Consider the following 25,342-nt stretch of genomic DNA (forward strand, 5'->3'; position numbering starts at 1 on the left):
ATGAAGACTGACGGCCATGACTTTTGGTTGTTAAAATGACTCTACTTGTTCAACATGACTGATCATGTGCTCTGAAATATCATTCAACAGCCTAACATCAAAACCCATTTATTGCAGCTCTTGCATTAAGTACCACCCTCATTTCAGTAAAACAAATCTTAAATGATTGTAGTTCTAATTCTGAAATTCAAATATTGGTCACAATAATAGATGAAAAACACATATATCTTGGGATACACTGTGTTCTACTCACAATTGCCCTTACAAAAAAAACACATGACATTAGAAGACACTGAAATCATTGGTTTGTAATATGTTTCACTTTTAAATCCAAGGGTGTAGACATGATTACTTTAAAAACTAGTCATTTGTTTATTAGGTTCCTCTCCTTGTTCTAATACTGTGACAAAGATGGTAGGAAAGAAATTATACAAATGCTCCATTATCCATTTCAATTGATAGTCATCTTGGTCAACCGAAACTGCTTCACTGGACACTGACACTAAGCTGGCCAATTTTCCAGTGAAAGGGATAAGGAGTACACATAGATTCAGTGTCTCAGCCATAAGTGTACAAGCACTGTGGCAAGGCCACAGCAGATGCACTCTAGTAGACTATTATTTCTCTCATTATGATTTATGACCCTTTTGGATTTTGCAGGAAGAAGGAAGGAAGATCATCTTCATCTTGTAGCAAATGATATTGTAAAGGTAAAGGCTCCTGCTACTTAAGGTGGAAGCCATATAAACACAACATTCCCTAGCATGTATCACAGGCAATTAAATCGAAAAGAAGGAAGTCTGAAAATACTGAGATGCAAATTTTTTAGTGTTTCTTGTATTTCTAATTAGGGGAAGCATTTCAAAAATTTCTGACATATTACCAAAAGCTGTAAAATCCATGTCTTCCAGATTTTCCAAAATATTTTCCATTGAAGCAGTAAACCTTTTAAAAGTTGAGGAATCCATCATTTCTGGTGGGGAAAAAAAAAAGCATATATAATTATTTTTATATAAAATACATAAAATCCAAACTGAAGAAAATAAGTCTTCTAAAGTTACCTTCAGGTGTTAGTTTAGGTTCATAAGCTTTCCTTTTCTTTTGTTTTTCTTTTTTCTTCATTTTTCTAGCCACTAATTAGAGAATAAAGAGTGAAACAAATACTTTCTGGAACTGAAATAAAAGATTATTTACATTTCTTATGCTCATATTAAATACTGCATATAAAGATGCTTTTTAAAGCATTTTAAAATGTTCAAATTATTAAAAAAACATATTTTTTTCATAATACTAGTGTATTTATAAAGGATAATGATCAGTTACCCTCACTGAGACTAGGAAGAGGAGAATAATCATCCATATCAGAGTCATCAGGACTACGATTACGGTAACGGCCACTACCAGAATTCCTCCTTCCTTCATGATAATGACCACTTCTCCTGTGGTCACCAGAACTTCTTCTGTCATGTTCTTCATATTCCCAAGCTTCATCTCTATCCTTTTTATGTCTTTTTCGAGAAGCTAGAAATTAAATGAATTTTCATTATAAGTATAAAAATTCTATTTTCAATAGCTCAAAATTATACATTTACAAGTTAAATATTAGCATATAAATGTTCCATAAAACAAATGAACACTAAAACCATTATATAAAGTTCTGTTATGGCATTATTTTAACAATTCAATTTGAATTACATGAAAACCATGCCTGAAATTGCCAAAGACAACAGCAAACACTTAAAACATGAGTTTAAAGGGCACTTGTCCTTTTAAACAAAGGAGAGTAGAACAAAATAAAATAATTTTCATCCTTTCATAAGAGAACATTAAGATAATTTCTTCAGTTATGTAATTGGGTCTATTAATAGACATCCGTGTTACAATTCAGTGTTTGCTTTGCCTATCTAACACAGGAAGTTTCAATGAGACTTAGCAATCTAGCTGCTTCTATTTTCTGCTTAGCAATCTAGCTGCTTCTATTCTATTCTGTTTTGCCAAGACACCCAAAAAATTGTCTTGAAATATATATTGCAGTTAATTCAGTGTAAAGGAGAAAGCTGCAGTCACAATTCCAGTATGTATATATCACTGAAAGTTATTATAACCAGTTTTCAGTCAGGACCAAAAGGCACAGCAGAAATCAATGTTGAAGAAATTGGGATAAATGTTCTCTATAGAAACAGAGATTTAGTGGAAATAAGATATCAGGGGAGGGGAACTGAGAGTTCTCTGTTATTTTCAAAGATAGTCTCATGCATCTTTAAGGGGAGAGGGTGCTAAGAAGTAATAGGAAAAGGATATGGATGAGGACGTAGCTTCATCCATGAAAGTGTCTACTATTTAATGTAACAGGATAACTGGGCTAGCAAAGAGATGTCTAATATAGACTGTGATGTGAAGATCAAAATGTCTCCAAAACATTACATTATAGACTAGCAGAGTATATTATTCTTGTGAACAGGTATATAACAGCCCTTACATCTGTATGTGTTTCTACCAAACTCTCCTGAAGTTTAGGGAGGTATGACTGTGTGCAGGGTTGTTTCTGAGCAAAATGGCTCCAAGCATTTATACAGAACTGGAACAGAACTGACACAGAATTTCCACAACCCCAGTTTATTGAGAAACATAGGAAAGATATACATACCAGAATATAGCCAATGGACAGCCCATGCTAAGTACAAATTAAAAAAAAAATTGAACCTGAGGTGATACTCTGCACTGCACACTAGAGGGCTTCCACTTCTGAAAACAATATTAAATTTCTGCAAAGAAGTGGTTAAAGACTTTAAAGTAGTAACTTAGCTCAGGCTTTGAGCTGTACTGCTTCTGAATCAGACTTGCTTCTGGAGGCAGTACAGTCATGTTCCTGATGCCTGAGCTACTAAACAGTTTCAGTTCTGAAATGGTTGACAGTTAACTGCAACTGAAGAAATGGAGGACTCCACAGTTTATAGATCATCAATAGCAATTTAAATTCTGTAAGAAGAATTCTGGCCCCAGCTTTGTCTCTATAAGAAAAGTAATTTCCAATATCACTTTCCAGCAGAAATTTAAATTGACCATTTTATCAATGCTGCATGATAAAAGAGAATGTATTACAGTTGTGTTGGCTCTGCAAGGCAAAAAATATGAACATGGGAACAGCTATTACCATTTAGACATTTTATCTACTTCTAAGTAAACTTTGTAGAGCAATTGAATAAAAAAATGTAAGCTTTAATAACATTTCAAAAATATTAATTTTATACATAATTTTAATTTCTCATCATTTAATGGAATGAGATGCTCAAAGAAACTTATGTTCTATAACAACCACTCCTTCATATTTTTTAAAGTTTAATTTTAGACAGCAAATTCTGAAATTGATATTTGAAACAATAAAATCTATTTGGTGTAAAAAATTCCATTCTCTTGATCATTTTGTCTCATTTTAATTAAGTTCTACAGTTTCCTTTAAGAAATATTCGAATTCATTTTTAAATCAGATGTCTTCACTGAATTTTTTAGAATGATGGCCAGATCTCTTGACTGTATATAATGAACCTAGATTACCTTAAAGCATATAATTACTGTGCAAGATTTTCTTAATTTGCATTACTTCATATTTAAGAATTTCAATAGCCACTGTGGCTAAAAGCTAGATTAAGATGTCTCTGAAATTTGTGACAATCCTCTCCATTCCCAACCAACTTAAATAATAGTAGTAGAAACAGAATGACATACTACTTACATTCAAAAGCTTCTTCACTGTCATTATCTTCATCAGAACTGATTTCAGTATATTTTGGTTTCTCATTAACTGTGCTACGTTTGCGCTTGTTCATTTTCACACGTTCACAAAGTGGCATGGTGGATTCAATTTCTGCCAGGAGCTCAGGAGGCAACTCCTTTAACACTGACTGATCTATGCTACCTATTAACGGAGAGTAAGAACAGTAAATGTGAATTTGAAGATAAAAAAGGGCCCAACACTTCAACCCTTTCTCAGGAACCGCTTACAGTATATTCGCTAACAATTCCGTGGTTAGATATACCTGGATGTATTTGACAGGACTTTCTAAAGCTGTATATATTGTTCACACCGCAACTGGAAATTAACATAATAAATTGCATAAATGTCTCCTTCAACAAAATATATTGTCAGGCATATAAATAAAACAAATTCAAATTGGTGAATTACATTTGTAAAACAACATCTCTGCTCTACTTCCACAAAATTTAGTCTTATTTTTGTTCATCCTCTGAACTTAACAGGTTTTCCTGAAAGTATAGGTAAATTAATGATTCAGCGTGCCTCATTACAGCTCAATTCATTCTCAATCATATTATTTAGTGTAAATAAAACAGTAATCTTCTCTTTTCCAATATGTAGGGACAATCTGTGGCAGAATCTCCAGGTTCTTATCCCTAAATATAAGCCAAATCATTGACATCCCAAACTCTCTCCGGTGATTTCTTACCTCTTAATAATAGCTTTTTTTTTTTTTTTTAAATGCAACCCACATTTTTGCTTGATTTTGCTACAGAACAAAGTTGAAAGAAAGATTTTTGTTTAATATAGAAAAACAGCAAGCTGGACCACATCAGGTTTCTTTTCCACTGAAGTAAACAGACAACATTGCACCATTCTCATCACATTTTGAAACTGATATTAGACACGTATGCAGTCAGCACAAAGGAGATTTACAGTGAAATTTTATCGTTATTTGATGTCTTATTATTTATCAAAGAGCCTTAATGCACAGATTTGAAGACTATTGGACTGAATTGTTAACCTTTTTCCAACAAAATAAATGCCTCTGTCACAAGCGGTTCTCTCTCCTTCCCCAAGGTATACTCTATTATTTAGATACATAAGAAATCACCTGCCAATTGTGCTATATCAATGAAATATGTATATTGATATGTATATATATTTTCTAGATTTACTTTTTAATTGCATTCACTACATCAGTAACATAACTTTCTAAAATTTATTTCAATTATTACAGTAACATCCCACCTCCTAATCCAGTCTTAGTCTTCCCCCATATTTTTAAACACATTTATCTGGAATTAGAATAATCTTAATATTAGAAAATAGTTTCCAGCAATACATTAAAAAAAAAAAAAACAAAAAAAAACAGATTACATATATTTCTGGTTTCACATCTCTCTACATCCAAAGTTGCCTATAAACAATTAAACTAGTAATCAAAATTATTTTTTTATAATTCTCAAGTATGTTCAAGGAAGTCATCTCACTTAAGTGCATTTTAAAAAAAGAAGTTTGAATTTAAAATATTGATTACTTTGAACATTTTTGAAATGAGGTAGGGAAATATCTTTAGAATAGACAAGGAAAGTTGTGCCTGCTTCCCCCACACCATGGTCATTTGCTTTAAACTGTAATCCTTAGATATTCACCTCCTGTCAAAGGTACCTAAATTCTCAATATTGTTTTCAAAAATGCTACAAAACATTTCACAGTGTGGTTATTCCTTGCTTGCTAGGCACTTGACTGAAGATAAGAAGTATGCCAGCACAGACAGAATAGTTTGTGCATACTACCAGCTGACTGGATGTCAGCCAGGTCTAATCTGGAGGTTGCACAAATGTGTTTGAGCAGTGGCGTCCCCACGCTAAGTGTCCATGTCCCTTTGTATACATATGCAGCATCTGAGGAGAGTTAGCTTACATCCAGCCCCAGACAAGAGGGAAATTTGTATTTACGTATTTTAAGACAATTTCCACAGGCACAGACCATTCACCAAAGGGCCTCAGAACCTGGTTCTCCTAACACAAATGCTCAATTTTAAGCACTATGGGTAAATTCATTGAAGTCAGCGTGACTACTCACAGAGCATAAAACCTACAGGAAATCTGGCCAAAGACACTGCAAAAACCAGCTATAAGTAAAGAAACAAAAGCTGCAGTAAGATTCATATAGATGTTTAAAAGCCATATGCACATACACCAACAAGAGTATTTTCTACAAATATATATTTAAGCCTTTCCGAATCTATTATGAAAAGTATATTTAAAAACAGAATAATTAGTTAGATCACTTGGAGAGGAAATGAGAAAAGGAAACAAATCAGTAATGGATTGTATATCCAGCTTGGCAAGAGTTCCATGACTGAAGGCACCTACTCAATTTCAAAACTATGTCTGAATGTTTCATGATGTTTCATGAATAAGGTCGTGATCATTGCTTTGAGGAACTGCTAGAACAATTTGTTCTTTATTTTGCTTACACTGTGCACAAAAAACGTCTATGCAAGATGAATAGTGATTTATTTTAACTAAGAAAACCATTAAAAACAAACAAAAAACCCTAAATGATAAACAAAAACCACAGGCTACTACTCTCCTATCTCCTAGGAATATCTATTCTTGCTTTCCTTATTGATTTTGTTCCTAGGGTAGAACAATACTCAGTCTTCAAAAATAAGTCAATTGCTACCAGCTTAATTAGACAAAAAAAAAAAAATGCAAGTACTTTAAATATTTGGAAAAATAACCATTTCTTTCTCAGAAGTCCCAAGTTTGTTTGTTTGTTTGTGTTTTTTTTTTTTTTTACATTTTTCAATGCTAAATTCAACTAATTGATTGAACTGCACTTTCTCCAGTTACAAATATTTCAGGTGATAGTATAAGCTTCCCCTTTATTCTGTTTATTAGAAAATATGTAAGGAATTCTTTATTTGAGAAGGGAATAGTAGAAAAGAGAAAAAATTGAATTATTGTAAAGTTCTCTATAAGCCATCTTTAAAGATTTTGTATCTATCACAATGTTCCCTGGAACAAGACTGCTACATGTTTCCTTAGGTGCTGAAGATTATAAATAACCAAATCTAAAGAGTTTTACTCATGCAGTTATGCATGACTATGTGTGTATCAACAATTCTGATATACGTGGAAAAGGACTGCACATCCTTTTTTGAATTCAAGGATATTATATACTGCAGGAGAATCAAGAGTTTATATTTATTTTACTTTACTATTTATGTTATGTTGAATAAGGACCATCCAATCTTCACTAGAAACATCTTACTAAATTCATTCTTTTACAGCTCCATATTTTATTATAAATGTACTTATTTGTTCATAGTAGTAAAGAAATACTTAAGAGAATCCAGTTTATCACAAGAATCGTGTCACACAGCAACAAACATTAGGCTGTAAAAAACACGCCTTTTCAGTTTACAAGATCCTTTTCAAAAATTATTAAAAGAATATATAACATAAAACCCCATGAAAGTATCTACAAAAACATGTATGATCACCTACACTTTTTCAATTTGTTTGATATATTTTCTAATCCTTGGTACCTCCTGTTCCTGCTTCCACTTCAATCAGCTGCATTTGCCTCTAGTTTGTGTGGCTTTTTAAATAGCAAAGGAGAAAGAAACTTTACCAAAAAGTTAGTCTACAAGTTAATAAGAATGTAATAAGAATGCCCCCAGAAACTAGGCTTTCTGAAAAACTGTTGTGGTCAAAGGAATAACTCCCTCCCTCTACACCCCACCCCCACCCCCGTATGTTTTCCACATATAGTAGAAAGAGTTCTACAAATACTTAGTGAATATAATTTTTCCCTTCTTTACATATGGCTTAAAAAATGGAAAGGCATGGATATGATTCAAAAGTAAAGCACTGATTTTTGTTCATAACTTGATGTTTGGTTTCAAGTTTGTAGAACGGCCTTTAACTTTAGCTAATGTTTTCTAAAATCAAATCTTTAGAAGTATCCAAGCTCACTTTGCCTTGAATTTGCAAGTCAAGTAGATCTCCCTGATTCAGATAGATACATCCATTACCAGACTGCCTTCAAGAGAGGTTGAAGAGGAAGGAGGGGGGAAAAAAAGTAATAACATTATGGACTTTTATTGGATCCATTCAATATGGACAGCAACTATATTTTGACACAACAATCAGTGCCACCCATACAAAAACTTCAAACTAGCATAGGTCAGCTTTTCAGAATCAGAAAGGCTGTTCATGCCATTAAATTAAAACCAACACTAATAAACTGTTACCTTGTCAGTAATCATTTATTTTTACTTTCCAAACTAGAGAAAACAGATGTACAGTTTACATTTTGGTGTGATTTCCTATGAACTAACCAGCCATCAAGATTCAAAAACATTTAAAAAAAACAAACTCCAAATTTGAAATATCCCTCAGTGTGCAAATTTAACAATACCCTTTCCACTGCATTTTCCCTTAAAATGCTCCTGTATGCTGTTTATATTGTGCACTGAGTCCTTGGTGATGCAAGTCCCTTGTCACTGGCTTCATACTCCTCCAAATAATTCTGTGCCCTGGACAAGTTTCAAGAATGGAAGGGGAATCACAAGGCAATGGCAATCCTTTTCTCAAAGAGGAATTTAAGGCATGGGGAAGACACATAAGACTCATAAGAAAGAAGTTCAACTTTTATCTCAATACCATATCGTTAGCTGAAAAACACACAGCCAAGATAAATACTGACCAAAAATAATCCAAGTAATAGTCCGTTTACTTCTGTGGCTTTCATTGCTCCTCTCCCACTCTACCTTAAAGTTTGTGGAAGGGTATACAGCTATAATATATATAAACCCTCTATCAAGCCCCTTAACCTCACCTTTTGACTACATTCATGAAGGGATAACTCTTGAGGAACAAGATGCATGGGTGCAGCTGCATGTGTACCCCCTCAAGAGGATGGAGACTCAAACCCCTCAGCACCACTGCCCAAGGGACTGTGCCCACAGGAGTCTCTGCGGCAATGGATTTGGCAGGAGGAAGAGGAAGCATATCCTGTATCATTCCTTAGAACCTGCTTGAACACATATTTCAAAATCATTTTTCCTCATCTACCCCAGTACTGGCACAAAGGGAAGGTTCCCAGACTCTGGCTAATAAAATGAGAGGTTCAGCCTCCTTGTTTATAATCCAGTCCTCAGCTCTGGCTTTGAGAAATGAGACCCAGCCAGGTTTGTTGGTCAAAGAAGAATCTGGACACAGCAACTGAATAATCCCATGATGTAGCAGAGGTCATAACTGCCCACAGCTAAGCAGCACAGAATCAAAAATGATTTTATAATAGCACAAAATATTCCTAGAAGCAGGAATTGTGTTTTGAACTAACCCTATTTTAAATTGGATTTAAGCTAAATCACAGCAATGATGTTGAATGTGATAAGGCCAGAAGAAGACGTTTTATTGAAAGATGGATGGATGACAGGAAAATCAAAGGGCAAGAAATACAAGCAGATAAGAGAAGGAAAGAAAAATCAAAATGTACTAAGCTACATGAAATATGAGAGATGGGAGAAGAAATGTAATAGTAATGCTAAAGGCAACACTAGAAAAGATGTTATACTCTATTAAGAAATATAAGATGAACTAAATAAAGAATGCTTATGAAAATTACATTTCCTAGTCCATTAAAATGTTTATAACTAAAAATACCACAGAGTAAAACAGTGAATAGTATTTCTTTTAATTGGAGTGAGGACACTGGAAATCACATGGATATTTTCTGTATCAGTCAGTTGTTGATGAGTAGACTCTGGCTTATAAAAATATCACTTGATGAATTATGAACCTTTTCAGACACTGGAGTTCACCTATTTAGCATAATATATCATAAGTTATCAGAAACTTGGACAAAACACATAAAACTAAAAATACACATGAAAAACATGAAGTTCAAAAGACACCTTCTCCAAAATCTGTCTGGCTGAACATTCGAAACTTGATTTATAAGAGAAATGTAGGGAAATACTCATATTTTCAGGATAAAAAATAAATATCTAACAAGGAGGCTCACATTTTTTTTTTTAAAAAGTAATACTCATCTTGAATTATTCAGTCTTTAAGACTCAACAGTCCGGTTAGTAGAGAATAGATTTAAACCAATAAATTCACTATACCAATACCACTCTGTACACATGCACATAAACCATTATATATTCAGAAAGAGGATTTCTATATCATTTCTCATCAAATCACCTTTGAAATAAAACACTTCAGTCTCACATTCATAAATAATGAGATAGCTGTAATTGCATTCATAAATAATCCTGTATACAGTTCAAATCCTCTCCCCTGCCAATTGTTTTGTCTATTTTCAGACATGACAGCTCTGTAAACACTATGTAAGAACTATGTAAGAAATTTAAATGCTTTAAATGACAAAATTTATAAAAGGAACACTGACCACTGAGTAACACTGATTTCACAATATGAGATGATCTACTTCAGTTTGAAAACAAAGCCAAAATTATAATCAAAAAGAAATTATTGAAGAAAAGCAATCATATAAAAAAGCATTAACTCAGCAAAAGAGAAAAACAATCAAACCTAACAAGAAGCTATATCTCATATTATCCTCTCAACATTACTAATTTAAATAAGTCAGCCAGTTGTTTACCAGTTCCTTTCCTCTTTCCACATACACTGGACCCTAGAGACAGCAATTGTCTGAATGTCTCCTAAAGACAATACCTTTTTGTAAGTTTATCATCACACAGCCTTGTCCTGGATTCAGCTGGGATAGAGCTAATTTTCTTCATAGGGGATGGTATGTTGCCTTGTTTTGAATTTAGGACAAGAATAACGCTGATAACACACATTTTAATTGTTGCAGAGCAGTGCTCACACAGAGCCAAGGACTTTTCAGTTTCTCATACCACCCTGCCAGTGAGGAGGGTGGGGGTGCACAAGGAGCTGGGAGGGGACAGAACCAGGACAGCTGAACCAAACTGCTCAAAGGGATATTCCATGCCATGTGATGTCATGCTGAAAAATAAAACTGGGGGAGTTGAACAGGAGGGTTACCTTTGCTTGGGGTCTGTCTGAGCATCAGTAGGCAGATGGTGAGCAATTGCATTGTGCATCACTTGTTTTGTTTATTCTTTTTTGTTCTTATTATTCTTTGTTGCCTTTTTTCCTTTTTTTTTTTTTTCTTTCCTCCTTCTCCCCCCCCCCCCTTTCTTATTAAACTGTCCTTATCTCAATCCATGAGTTCTTGGCACTTACCTTTTCAATTTTCTCCCCCATCCCACTGGGGGTGGGTGAGTGAGCAACCATCCATGTGGTGCTTAGCTGCCTAACAGCTTAAACCACAGTGGTCCTTCTAGTGCCCAATGCAAGGCAATACAATGGAAGAAGTATTTGAGAAAGGGAAGAAAACAGTCCAAATCCTTCTGAAGGCTGGTTTTACCATAAAACAAAATAAAGTCAAAGGACCTGCACGAGGGATCCAGTTTTTAGGAATAAAATGGCAAGATGGACATCATCAAATCCCAATGGATGTGATCAACAAAATAACAGCTATGTCTCCACCAACTAGCAAAAAAAAACCAACACAAGCTTTCTCAGGTATCGTGGGGTTTTGGAGAATGCACATTCCAAATTACAGTCTGAATGTAAAGACACTCTACCAAGTGACCTGGAAGAAGAACAATTTCAAATCGGGCCCCGAGCAAGGACAAGCCTTTGAACAAATTAAATGGGGGATATTTCATGCAGTAGCCCTTGGGTCCTTTTGAGCAGGACAAGATGTAAAAAACGTGCTCTACATCGCAGCTTGTTAGAATGGCCCCACCTGGAGCCTCTGGAAGAAAGAACCAGGGCAGACTCATGGTCAACCCCTAGTGTTTTGGAGTCAGGGATACAGAGGATCCGAGGTATTGGCCGTGTATGAAGGGTTCAAGCTGCTTCAGAAATGGTCGGTACTGAAGCACAGCTCCTCTTGGCACCCCGACTGCTGGTACTGGGATGGATATTCAAAGGGAGGGTCCCCTCTACATATCATGCAACTGATGCTACATGGAGCAAGTGGGATGGATTGATCACATAGCAGGCTTGAATAGGAAACCCCAGTTTCCTATTCAAGCTACCTAGGTACCCAGTTTCCTAAAGCTACCAGAAAATAAGACACAATGTGCCCTGTCCACTGAAGGGTCCTGTCGTATTGTGGGAAAGCATCGGAGATGGAAGGCTGCTCTATGGAGTCCTACACAACAGGTTGCCAAAACTGCTGAAGGAGAAAGTGAATCAAGCCAATTTGCAGAAGTGAAGGCCATTCAGCTGGCTTTAGATATTGCTGAAAGAGAGAAGTGGCCAGTTCTCTATCTCTACACCGATTCATGGATGGTAGCAAATGCCCTGTGGGGATGGTTACAGCAATGGAAGCAAAACAACTGGCAGCGCAGGGGCAAACCCATCTGGGCTGCTGCATTGTGGCAAGATATTGCTGCCCAGGTAGAGAACCTTGTTGTAAAGGTACGCCACGTAGGTACACCACGTAGATGCTCATGTGCCCAAGAATCGGGCTACTGAAGAACATCAAAACAACCACCAGGTGGATCAGGCTGCTAAGATTGAAGTAGCTCAGGTGGACCTGGACTGGCAACATAAAGGTGAATTATTTATAGCCCGATGGGCCCATGACACCTCAGGCCATCACAGCAGAGATGCAACATACAGATAGGCTCGTGATCGAGGGGTACACCTGACCATGGACGCTATAGCACAGGTTATTCATGACTGTGAAACATGCCCTGCAATCAAGCAAGTCAAACGGTCAAAGCCTCTTTCGTATGGAGGACGATGGCTGAAATATAAATATGGAGAGGCCTGGCAGATTGATTACATCACACTCCCTCAAACACACAACGGCAAGCGCCACGTACTTCCAATGGTGGAAGCAACCACTGGATGGCTGGAAACATATCCTGTGCCCCATGCCACCACGTGGAACGCTATCCTGGGCCTTGAAAAGCAAGTCCTATGGCGACATGGCACCCCAAAAAGAATTGAGTCAGACAATGGGACTCGTTTGCAAAACAACCTTCTAGACACCTGGGACAAAGAGAATGGCACTGAGTGAGTATATCACATCCCTTATCATGCAACAGCCTCTGGGAAAATCAAACGATGTAATGGATTGTTAAAGACTACACTGAAACCAATAAGTGCTGGGACATTCAAAAATTGGGACACGCATTTGGCAAAGGCCACCTGGTTAGTCAACACTAGGGGATCTACCAACTGAGCTAGCCCTGCCCACTCAAACCTGTTATGTACTGTAGAAGGATAATGTCCCTGTAGTGCACATAAAAACATGTTTGGGAAGACAGTCTGGGTTATTCCTGCATCAGGCAAAGGTAAACCCATCCGTGGGATTGCTTTTTCTCAAGGACCTGGGTGCACTTGGTGAGTAATGCAGAAAGATGTCGAAGTTTGATGTATACCCTCAAGGTGATTTAATGTTGGGTGAGAATACCCAATGATATGAATTATACAGCATTATATGTCAATTGGCATGATATACCATCACAACTATGGTTGCTATATGCCTTATCAATGTTATTACCGCAAGAGTCACCCAGATTAATGACGAATTAATCTTGATGGAACCAGGCAAGTGCAGCAGTGATGTGACCAGAGATGGCTCCAACACCACTCACCATCTTTCCTGTCCAGAAGGACCATTACGACCAAAATCATAGACTAAAATGAACTTAATGAACATTTTAAATGGACATTTAAATGGACATTTTAAAGGTTTGGCCCACAGACTAAGGGGATGATATGTGTTTGTGTATCAATGGATGGAAAGGATGGTGGCAATTAATGAGAATATATTGGAAAGTGTAAGACCTGAGCATGACATCGATGGTATGGAATAAGGGGTGGATATCGTCCTGGTTTCAGCTGGGATAGAGTTAATTTTCTACCAAGTAGCTGGTATGGTGCCATATTTTGGATTTAGGATGAGAATAATGCTGATAACACACTGATGTTTTAGTTGTTGCAGAACAGTGCTTACGCTAAGTCAAGTACTTTTTAGCTTCTCATACTGCCCAGCCAGCAAGGAGGCTGGGGGTGCACAGGAAGCTGGGAGAGGACACAGCCAGGACAGATGACCCAAACAAGCCAAAGGGATATTCCATACCATATGGCATAATGCTGAACAATAAAACAGGGGGGAGTTGGCGGGGGAAGGGGGGGCACCATTGCTTGGGGGTTGGCTGGGCATAGGTCAACTGGTGGGGAGCAACTTCATTGTGCATCATTTGCTCTGTTTATTTTATTTGTTATTTTTTCCTTCTTTTCTTTCTTGTTTTTCCTTTGTTATTAAACTGCCTTTATATCAGCCCATGAGTTCTTGCACTTCTCTTTTCAGTTTTTCTCCCCCATTCCACTGGAGGGTGGGGGAGTGAGTGAATAGCAGTGTGGTGTTTAGCTGCCTGCTGGTTTAAAACCACAACAAGCTTGAAGTGTAGAGACTCTGTAAAAGTGATGTATTTATAGCGTAAGAGAGGCAAATGGTATTTTTAAAGTCTGTTCTTGTTGTATGACGTCAAAACATCTCTTGGCAAACCACATTTCAGTCCTAATTAAAAATAGAAAAGAATCTTAGGGCTTGTCTAAGTAGCATATTCCACCTCTTCAGTTACACTGATTTCGTTAAAATAGTAACCGTCCCTTATATAGGCACACTTAAACCAGTTTAATTCATACATATACCCATTATATTTAACTAGATAAATTACCAGATTAGACTCATGTAGCAGAAAGTACAGCTTAAAACCACTTATGTATTCCCACATTAGGTACTTGCACCAAAACAAATACATCATTTCACTTCAAGATTTCCAGTAACAAGCCCTGAGATGAGTTTCACTTTGATTCCCTGAAATCACATAAGCAAGCATATAAACTATCAAACATTTGTGTTTAATTTCTAACCACAGGAATAGCAAACTAAAAGAACAGGAGTGTACAATACATAATGCAATTAACAAAAATAGTCTTACCTTTATTAGATTTGGATGACTTGTTCTTGTTAGGTTTAAAACACGAGCCCCTTGATTTATCTTCTCTATCCTTAATAAATTTCTGCACATCATCCAAAGAAAGTTTCTGAAGGACAACTACAGGTTTAGCGCCTTTATTTAGATCTTCAGCTAGCCCAATCTTCTCTATTTTATCCTTCTGTTCACCTTTATATTCAGTTTTCCTTGACTCCTGAGTGACATTGCCATCTTTATCACGCTTGATTTTTGGAATGACAAAATGTTTCAATGCACCAGATCTTGCCCCCAACAAGTAACTGGGAAACTCTGCTTTATTCTCAGCATGTGCTTTATTGCTATCAAGTTTACTCTTATTACCATCTGTCCTTCGTTCATCCTTGCTGTTGGGTGATTTAAAACCAGTTTTTTCAGGTCTTGATTTACTAAAATCTCCTCTGCCTTCCTGTTTAATACGAGGGCTGTCAGGTCTTGATTTCTGATCCCCGGAAGAAAACCTTTCCCTTGATTCACCAGACTCATGTCTATGTTTCCTTTCAAATTTCTCAGTTTTTGAAACATCAGGTTTAATACCATGCTTAGAATCATATTCATTTTTGTTTGAAGATCTCAAATACTCAGGCCTTCTAATCTTGGATGGATCCCCTCTGTATCTCTCTGACTCCCCCCTGTCCTCAGATCTTTGTTTAAAGCTATCATGGTCACGCCTCAGTGTATCAGAAACCGAACGCCCATCAGGCCTTTGTTTTGCTGGATCTGATCTACTTTCAGATTTTATCCTTGAAGTATCAGATTTCACATCTGGTTTTTGCCTAGGTATTTCAATTTTCTTATCTGACAATGGTTTACTCGAGTCTCTCCTATTATCATGTCTATGTTTTGGTGTTTCAGGCCTGCCTTCGCTCTTCTGTTTTGGCGTTTCAGGCCTCTGCCTTATTTCCTGTTTGCCATTATTTTGTTTTCCTTCATTTTGTTTCATCTCCATTTGCCTGCTCTCATTTTGTTTTGACTCTGTCTGTCTGTTCTCATTTTGTTTCAGCTCTGTTTGTTTGTTTTCATATTTAGTTTCTACCTGTTTGTTTTCATTGTGTGTACTTTCCAACCTTCTGTTCTCATTTTGCTCAAATTCCGTTTGTCTGTTTTCATTTTGCTGGATATCTGTCTTTTGACCCTCAAAGTCTGCCTGTTTCCTAAAAATCTCAGGATGGTTTTCACGTTTAAGAACTCCAACAGTGTCTTCCTGGGGAACATACACAAACCCGTCATTATACTGCTTAATTTCTTCATATTTTTTGAAGGCATCCAAATCCTGAGTTACTGTTGCCTGAGAGTCCACTCTTCCTGCTTGCTGAAGATCAATACTAACCATCAACGCTGGCCTTGCCCCATTTCCTGCAGAACCTGTCTCCTGAGAAGTTGGTCTATTTCCTCCGGTAGTACCCCCAGCCTCCTGTGGTTTGTTTTCTTGTTTTCGCTTCTTCAGAGGCTTATCTGCAAACAGGAAAAAAAAAATCATAAATTATAAATATAGAAAGAGATTAAGTGTCCAATCAAAAATATCAGTTCCCCTCCATCCCCACAAAGTAATCCCCCTCAGCATGTATGTGCACAAACAGCAAAACTTATTCAATTTAAAAGCAAGAATGGAACTTCTCTAGCTAATACTTTTTAATATATTCATAGACTATTGTTCATTGTTAGTCTACCACAGGTGCCAATTAATCATTTTTTTTAAAAAAAAAGCACCTTCAAAACACATGGTCAAAATCAAATCATAAGTCCCTGTAAAATTCCTAAGAGAAACATCTAATAAAGCAGCTGCAATATATAATGAGAAAACAAACAATTTAAGGCTGAAGCAAAAATCTGCAAAGACACTGAAGGTGCACCTTCTTAACTGTTTGTTAAATGATTAATACTACTGTAAAAGATTCTCCTCTGCAGATTTAGCCTCCTTTATTATATAATATAAGCAATTATCTGCAACAATTAAGACAGAGGTTCTCTCTATATGGTTCAGTGCATCAGTTGGACATCATGAATATTACTGCCAGGGAACACAGGAACAATGTACAAAAATGATTGAACTAACTCCAAAATGCCATTCTTCTCTTTAAAGCAGAGCAGTATACCAACAGCTGGAGTCTATACCATAATACATACGTATCAGGTGGGGGGCCTCTCACTTAAAACACTTAAAATCTTGAGTAATTTCCCTTTGCAACCATAAAACTTTTCATGGATGAAAAAAGTTCAGTGATAAAATTATGCAATGTCAAGATCTTGACTCTGCAATAACCCTTTCAGTTTGTACTAAAAAAAATTAAGAGTAGAATACAGAAAAATCAAAGGTGAGCCAATTACACACACCTTGTAATTTGGTAGAATTCATAGAAATGAGAAGCACATTGAAATATCAAAAAGAATATGTTCTGTCCATTTAAACTACAAGCTATTTATATTACCAATATGGTATTCTAAAATGTAAAGTCCTACTTGCACTAAGGCTTATATTCTAATTTGTCAACTATCGTTGTGTAATTTGTTTAACAAATAAATAGTTATCTTCTCTGTAATCAGGGAATATGATTTTAAGTCTAAGGAATGACTAAACATAGGCTAGAAATTCAGGAGATCAATTGTCAAAATGTCTAGACCACAAATAGAATACGAGAAAAATAACTTATTTGGTGTCTAGATTTGTGCTGCCTTACAGAATCACAAAATTGTCTAGGTTGGAAGAGACCTCCAAGATCACCTAGTCCAACCTCTGACCTAACACTAACAAGTCCTCCACTAAACCATATCGCTAAGCTCTACATCTAAACATCTTTTAAAGACCTCCGGGGATGGTGACTCCACCACTTCCCTGGGCAGCCCATTCCAATGCCTAACAACCCTCTCAGTAAAGAAGTTCCTCCTAACATCCAACCTAAAACTCCCCTGGAGCAAGTTTAGCCTGTTCCCCCTCGTCCTGTCACCAGGCACATGGGAGAATAGACCAACCCCCACCTCGCTACAGCCTCCTTTAAGGTACCTACAGAGAGCAATAAGGTTGCCCCTGAGCCTCCTTTTCTCCAGGCTGAACAAACCCAGCTCCCTCAGACACTCCTCATAAGACTTGTTCTCCAGACCCCTCACCAGCTTCGTCGCCCTTCTCTGGACTCGTTGAAGCACCTCGATGTCCTTCTTGTAGCGAGGGGCCCAAAACTGAACACAGTACTCGAGGTGCAGTCTCACCAGAGCCGAGTACAGGGGGACAATCACTTCCCTAGACCTGCTGGCCACACTGCTGCTTATACAGGCCAGGATGTTCTTGGCCTTCTTGGCCACCTGAGCACACTGCTGGCTCATATTCAGCCGACTATCCACCAATACTCCCAGGTCCTTCTCCACCAGGCAGCTTTCCAACCACTCATCTCCCAGCCTGTAGCTCTGCTTGGGGTTGTTGTACCCCAGATGCAGGACCTGGCACTTGGCCTTGGTGAACTTCATACAGTTGGCCTCAGCCCATCGGTCCAGCCTATCCAGATCCTCCTGCAGAGCCTTCCTACCCTCGGGCAGATCGACACACGCACCTAACTTGGTGTCATCTGCAAACTTACTGAGGGTGTACTCGATGCCCTCATCCAGATCATCGATAAAGATGTTAAAGAGAACTGGCCCTTGTACTGAGGCCTGGGGGACTCCACTAGTGACCAACCTCCAACTGGATTTGACTCCATTCACCACAACTCTTTGGGCCCAGCTACCCAGCCAGTTTTTAACCCAAAGCGTACGCCACTCCAAGCCATGAGCAGCCAGTTTCTTGAGGAGAATGTTGTGGGAAATGGTGTCAAAGGCCTTACTGAAGTCAAAGTAGACCACATCCACAGCCTTTCCCTCATCCACCCAGCGTGTCACTGTGTCATATAAGGAGATCAGGTTTGTCAAGCAGGACCTGACTTTCATAAACCCATGCTGACTGGGCCTGATCGCCTGCTGGCCCTGCAAGTGCCGCGCGATGACTCTCAAGATAATCTGCTCCATGAGCTTCCCTGGCACTGAGGTCAAACTAACAGGGATGTATCCTGGTTTCAGCTAGGACAGAGTTTTTTTCCTCCTGGACAGAGTTTTTTCCTCCTAGTAGCTGGTAGGGTGCTATGTTTTGTATTAGGATGAGAAGAGTGTCGATAACACACTGATGTTTTAATTGTTGCAGAGCAGTGCTTCACCAAGCCAAGGACTTTTCAGCTTCTCACTCTGTCCTGCCAGCAGGCAGGCTAGGGGTGCAGCAGGAGCTGGGAGGGGACAGACCCAGGACAGCTGACCCAAACTGGCCAAAGGGGTATTCCATCCCATCTGATGTCATGCTAAACAATATATAAGAGTGGCTAGCTGGGGTGGGGTGGCCAGCTGCTCGGGGATAGGCTGGGCATCAGTCAGCGGGTGGTGAGCAATTGCATTGTGCATCACTTGTTTTGTACACATTATTATTAATAGTACTACTATCTTTTTTTTTTCTCCTGTCTTAATAAACTGTCTCTATCTCAACTCCCCGCCTTCACTTTCCCGTTTCTCTCCCCCATCCCAGAGAGGGAGGGGGGAGGGTGAGTGAATAGCTGTGTGGTGCCTAGCTGCCGGCCAGGTTAAACCACAACAATTAGCCAGCTCTCTTTTTTAGACACAGAAGTATAAGGAGGATGCAATCAAGGAAAAAATAAACTCCAAGGGAAAAAAAATACAACTCAAATTGTAAACCAGAATTATAACACATGGTTTCTAATTTCATGTACTTGTAGATAGATTCTTTTACAGAACAGTGAAAGCTTTGAAGGATCATCTCCAAAATTAACATCAGAACACAGTAAAAAGTAGCAATGTAGTCAATTCCAGTGATGTGAACAGGCTTTTTTTCCTCATTATTTTTATATCTATTTGTATGTCTTTAACTTCCTAGAACTCCAAAATTATATACAACATTTAATGGCTAGAAGACAGTAAAGAAAGATATAATAGACTCCATGTACAAAATGGCCAATTACAAATAAGGAATTTCTCATAATTCAACAAAAACCCATAGGAAAGACTATCAACTTTATGATAGACATGTAAAGCAAAATAAGTTTGCCACACAGAAGGTACAGCTTTTTAGCATGGAGATTTTTACTTTTTCTGTAGAACAACAATTGTTGAATTCATGAGAGCTTATATAGATTAATTTCCCTACATTACTGCATTACTGAATAATAATTTTAAGAAGTGGTGTGGGGGTTTTTGTTTGTTTGTTTTGTTGTTGTTTTTTGAAATCTTCGTGCAGTGACAAAAGTTCTGTGACTGAGGGCTTTGACCTCACTGAATTTCATGGCAGGTCTCAGGAACAGTCAGGAAGTAGAAGCCTATCAGACTACTGATAGGTTTCAAATTTGAATGTCCTTTTAAAAGAAAAAAATAAAATACACATGCATACGTACGTTGCTGCCTTATTAACCAATTAAAAACTCCATACATTTTGAAACACAAATTAAGAAACTTGTGTTCTTAGGAAAATGTCAATGAGCTTTTTCATTTTAACCCAGAAATATCAGCTACACCAAAAAAAGTCACATATAGATCTGATGGTGGATCTACCAGTAGCCTTTAAGACATTTCTGTTACCAGTTACCTGCCCAATTCCTTCAACTGAGGTTATCACCTGTAGCAGAAGGGAACATGCATTCACATTTCCCCAAGTGCATTTCATTGTCCAGTGCATCAGCTTAAGGAACTAGTGAAGATAGTTTGCATCAACCTACTGGGCTGAACAAGACAGCTAAGAGCCAAGCATATGTTTCCTTCTGCTACCCCTACTGTCAGGGCAAGGCCAATGGCCAGGAGCTGTGATGCCTTAAACTGCTGTAGCTGAATCAACCAAAACTAACCTTTCAGAACCCTCATGCTGAAGGCACCCAAGATTAAACAACTAAAACAATTCAGGTAGGACCAATTTTCACTCTTGAACTTCTGTAACTGACCAGGCTCAAAACACTGCTCATCTTCATCATACAAAATGTCAACTTGTAAGTTGAAAACATATAAACAGATGATCACATCACAACTTGGCATATTCCCGCTAAACATAGAGCTTTCTTGATGGACCTTCTTCATTTCTCTTGTCAAATGAATGCTGATATTTTAGTAAGTTGTTATAACTATAACCTGTTGTATTCGTGTTCTTATCTGAGAAGAAAGGGATGCCTTCAAAGTTCTCTTTTCCTAAAGGGCAAGGTGACTGCAGACAGAGTTACAGATTACTCATTTCTTCATATATCCAGTGCATCCTGATGGCGATCCTCAGAACTAGACTTGATCATTACTGTTTTGCCCCTATGAGATTTCTGGATCTAGGATAAAAAAGCTGGCCCAAGTATAGGAAAATATCAGACTGAAATAGGGCATAAAATGTAGGATGAGTACATAGTAACACTATCTTCATTGAGTATAATGAAAAAAAAATCATTGAATTAGCACAAAGCTTCTTTTTAAGTTACCATGTAGCTAATGAAATATGAAAGATGAAATACTCCATTGGGCTTCAAGGGCTTTGACAAATCTAACTATATGAGAACAATAAATAGAATAATGAGGAGAGAGATTAACCTCTGCAAACAGATGTCTTTGTGTCTTCTCCTTTACAATCAAATATATGCAAGTTTACATAAATCTACCTTGTTAAGGCATGAGTTCAAGGACCTGAGGGGTCTCAGAACAGACCAACTTCAGAACTTGAAAAATACCCATTCAAATAAAATTCATATCCTTCAAGGTATCAATATCCATCTTTGTCCACTTCATTCCACAAACAGTAGAATTTCTTTTTATTATCAGGATCTAGGACTTTGTCAAAATATCAGACTAATGCTTTTCTTTCAAATCCCACAGACTTGGCTTCAAAGCCTGTCACAATTCTAAACAGGTATGCTTCCAAACTCTTAAGACCAATACAGAGTGATCAGGATTTTTTCCACAGAATCACAGAATTGTAGGGGTTGGAAGGGACCTCAAGAAATCATCAGGTCCAACCCCCCCCCCCGCCAAAGCAGGTTTCCTAGAGCAGGTTGTCCAGATAGGCGTCCAGATGGGCCTTAAATATCTCCAGAGAAGGAGATTCCACAACCTCCCTGGGCAGCCTGTTCCAGTGCTCCGTCACCCTCACCATGAAGAAGTTCTTTTGCATGTTGGTGCGGAACTTCCTGTGATCCATTTTTTGGCCATTGCCCCTTGTCCTGTTGTCCTGTCCCCACAAACCACTGAAAAGAGGCCGGCCAAATCCCTCTGTCCCCCACACTTAAGGTATTTATACACATTGATGAGATCCCCTCTCAGTCTTCTCTTCTCCAGGCTGAACAGACCCAGGTCTCTCAGCCTTTCCTCATAGGGAAGATGCTCCAGGCCCCGTATTATCATTGTGGCCATCCGCTGGACACTTTCCAGGAGATGCCTGTCTTTTTTGTAGCTGGGATCCAGAACTGGACATAGAACTCCAGGATTTGTGTGTGTTGATTCCTACTCATATACTCCTGAACCACCCCTTCATCAACCAGCGCGGAGGTCTCCATTTCCCAGACTTTCTCCTCCCTTCAGGGTCCAGGAATCCCAGGGGGGGAGTCCCCGAAGCAAAGACCGAAGCAAAGAAGGCATTCAGTATCTCGTCCTTCTCAACATCCCCCATTACCAGGACACCCCCCTCATTCATCAGGGGACTCACATTATCCCTAGTCTTCCTTTTACTGTTTACATACTTTAAAAAAGGTAATAAGAAAGGTTGTTTTTATCTCCTTTGCCAGCTTCATCTCTAGGTGGGCTTTAGCCTTCCTTGTCGCGTCCCTGCAGGCCCTGACAACACTCCTATACTCCTCCCAAGAGGACAGGCCCTTTTTCCACATTTCATAGACCTTCCTCTTCCTTCTGATCTTATCGATGAGCTCCTTGCTCATCCACGCAGGTTTCCTGCCCCCCTTCCCCAATTTCCTACTCTTAGGGATGCAGTGATCCTGAGCTTGGAAGAAGTGCTGTTTAAATGTTGCCCAGCTCTCACAAGCACCCTTGCCTTCTAGCAACCTAGCCCATGAGATACTCCCAAGTAGGTCCCGAAAGAGGTTGAAGGTGGCTTTCTGAAAGTCCAGGGTTGCAATCCTGCTTTTAGCCTTACTTCTTCCACCAAGTTCCATCTTGAACTCCACCACCTCATGGTTGCTGCATCCCAAGCTGCCCCCAACCTTCACATCCCTAACAAGCCCATCCCTGTTGGTAAGGACAAGGTCCAGGAGCACCCCCTGCCTCGTCGGCTCCTCTACCACCTGTGTCAGAAAATTGTCTTCAACCCATTGTAGGAACCATTTGGACTGTGCGTGCCTGGCTGAGTTGCTTACCCAACAGATATCTGGATAATTGAAGTCCCCCATGAGAACCAGAGCCTGTGAGTGTGAGACTACTACCAGCTGCTTGCAGAAGGCCTCATCAACCTCCTCCTCCTGATCTGGTGACCTGCAGTACACCCCCACAACAATGTCCCCCCTACCAGCCCCTTTCCTCTCATGGGTTGTCAAGTCCTCTGTCCTGCAGGTGAGCAGCTGGATCGGCTACTATCCTTTGCAGGGACTTAGGAGAGGGCTGCTGTGCCTCAGTAGGTGCAGGTCGACACCTCCTATCTGTCTCCCTTAGAGACTCCCAGGAGCCCCTCAGGCTACCAATTTGTTGCTGCAGCCCAGCCATCTTCTCAAGCAGTTCCTTGATCAGGGCACAGCTGCACCCATGACAGCCCTCTCTTCCCTCAGGACCCATGGGGGCCTCCAGATTTCAGAGCTCCCTACAGTATCCAGTCTGGACTGAAACTTCCCCCCTCAGGGGATCCACCTGGGTGCCCACATGAGCCCAGAGAGGCCGTGTCCCCTCAGTCTGGGTTGCTGCCTCAGCCCAGCCACTGCAACGGGTGCCCACCATGGTGAATTATAAGTTGTAAAAGGTAGAGTTTCCAAAAGAGAGGAGAGGAAGAGAAAGGGAGGAGAAGATCCTCCCTGCACTCATCCCTGCCCCACTTGAACTGCCTGCACTAACTGCCAAGCTAGTCCTGTTTGCATGTCCCATTTGTGGCTCTCCCTAGGGACTGCTTTTATACTGCCAGGGGGTTGGCTGCTGTCAACCCTGGCTCCGCCCTCAGCATGTCAGCTCCTGCCTGCTGGGGGGATGTGGCTGCAGCTCTGACTAAACAGCTCTGCGATGCGTTATTGGGTAGGTGGTTAGGGGTTGGCTCCATCCACTTCCGTGCCAGGAACCCTTGCTGCAGTTGATTCACACAACGTCCTCGCTAAAATGTCCCTTCACTCTTCGTAATAGTTTTTTTAACAAAAGGAAGTGGTTAACCACAGAAGAGCTTTCTATGTTAGATTGGGCATCCAAGTCTGTTTTCAGATTTTCTTTTAAAAAACAATATTCTCTTCCCCCACCCATACCCCAAGAATGTAAATACATCCAAAATCATTCCTTGAATAAAATTATGACAGTTCAGAGTACTGTCTAATAACGGTTATTCTCCTATATACGCATCTTTTTGACTTGACAAATCCACCGTAGATGTTCTATTTACATGGCAACATGCTCACCAAAATGCAGTAACTTGGTGCTCAAAGCAAGATCATAAGCCAACTCATTCTGAAACATAGTAGAAATGATGTGTCAAATTAAAGGAGTCATCGTGATACAAGAAACTAAACATTACAAGAACCACAAGTTTGAAATAAATAAAAAATAAAAAATGTTAGCTGGATTTCCAAGCGGTTATGTCTCACCTGCCCTGTTATGAACAGTATTCCTGGAGACAGGTGTGGCCTTCATCTTTGGAAAAGTCTGTGTCAAAACAATGAGTACTTTCAGATTTAGAAAGTATTTAATTACTAAGGAACTTTTGCGCAAAAAAAAAAAAAACAAAAACAAAAAAAAAAAAACCAAATTGCGCTGGAAAAAAACACAGATACCTCCAAATACATTTTTGCTGAAACTACAAGTCAACCACATGAAGAATCTCCATCCTGAAAACAGATATAAGGAAGCTGAGATATTGGAAGATGAGCAAATGTTAGGGACAGTCTGGATGAGGGGAACTGGATTAAAGAAATGTCTCCATTCTTCCATTTAACCTGAAATCTTTCCAAAGCAGCAGCCAGAACATCATTAATATTGAAGTTACTCCAATGTTACTGCTTTCTTGCAAATGTGATGATTGTCTCAACTACCAGATTAAACTCTTTCAGCAAATGAATATAATAGGATGATAGCCTAAAAACTTCAAGAACTGAATGTTCTAGCAAACTGAAATGGGAAATGTGTCTTTTGAAAATACCTATGAAAAGGTAACAAGTCTAAAAAAGAAACACATGGTTGCAGAGCTTTGTTTTAGCAGAATGGTAACATTCCACTCTATCAATAGTGTTTTATAGATACTAAAATCCAGAGATTTCTGAATGATCTTGAAGAAACAACAGTTAAATTATAGTTTCTCCATTTACACCTTGTAAAGGATTCAGTTG

General features: G+C 38.8%; 1 protein-coding gene across 7 annotated transcripts in view; it reads right to left on the bottom strand.

Annotated features, from left to right (window-relative positions):
• Nucleotides 1-25,342, bottom strand: part of LOC137847005 (nipped-B-like protein) — a 199,244-nt gene that overhangs the window by 48,838 nt on the left and 125,064 nt on the right. For 5 of the 7 annotated variants that reach the window (XM_068665187.1, XM_068665185.1, XM_068665189.1 and 2 more), the window contains 5 exons: nt 14,802-16,289; nt 3,734-3,916; nt 1,324-1,521; nt 1,062-1,133; nt 884-973 (listed from right to left, as the gene is read on the bottom strand). In XM_068665187.1, coding sequence (XP_068521288.1) covers nt 884-973; nt 1,062-1,133; nt 1,324-1,521; nt 3,734-3,916; nt 14,802-16,289 — 2,031 coding nt within the window. Of the gene's footprint in view, nt 1-883; nt 974-1,061; nt 1,134-1,323; nt 1,522-3,733; nt 3,917-14,801; nt 16,290-24,604; nt 24,663-25,342 lie in introns of all 7 variants that reach the window. The other 2 variants (XM_068665190.1, XM_068665191.1) reach the window with 2 other exon arrangements.

The sequence above is a fragment of the Anas acuta genome, chromosome W, assembly GCF_963932015.1.
Source record: "Anas acuta chromosome W, bAnaAcu1.1, whole genome shotgun sequence".
Taxonomy (NCBI): domain Eukaryota; kingdom Metazoa; phylum Chordata; class Aves; order Anseriformes; family Anatidae; genus Anas; species Anas acuta.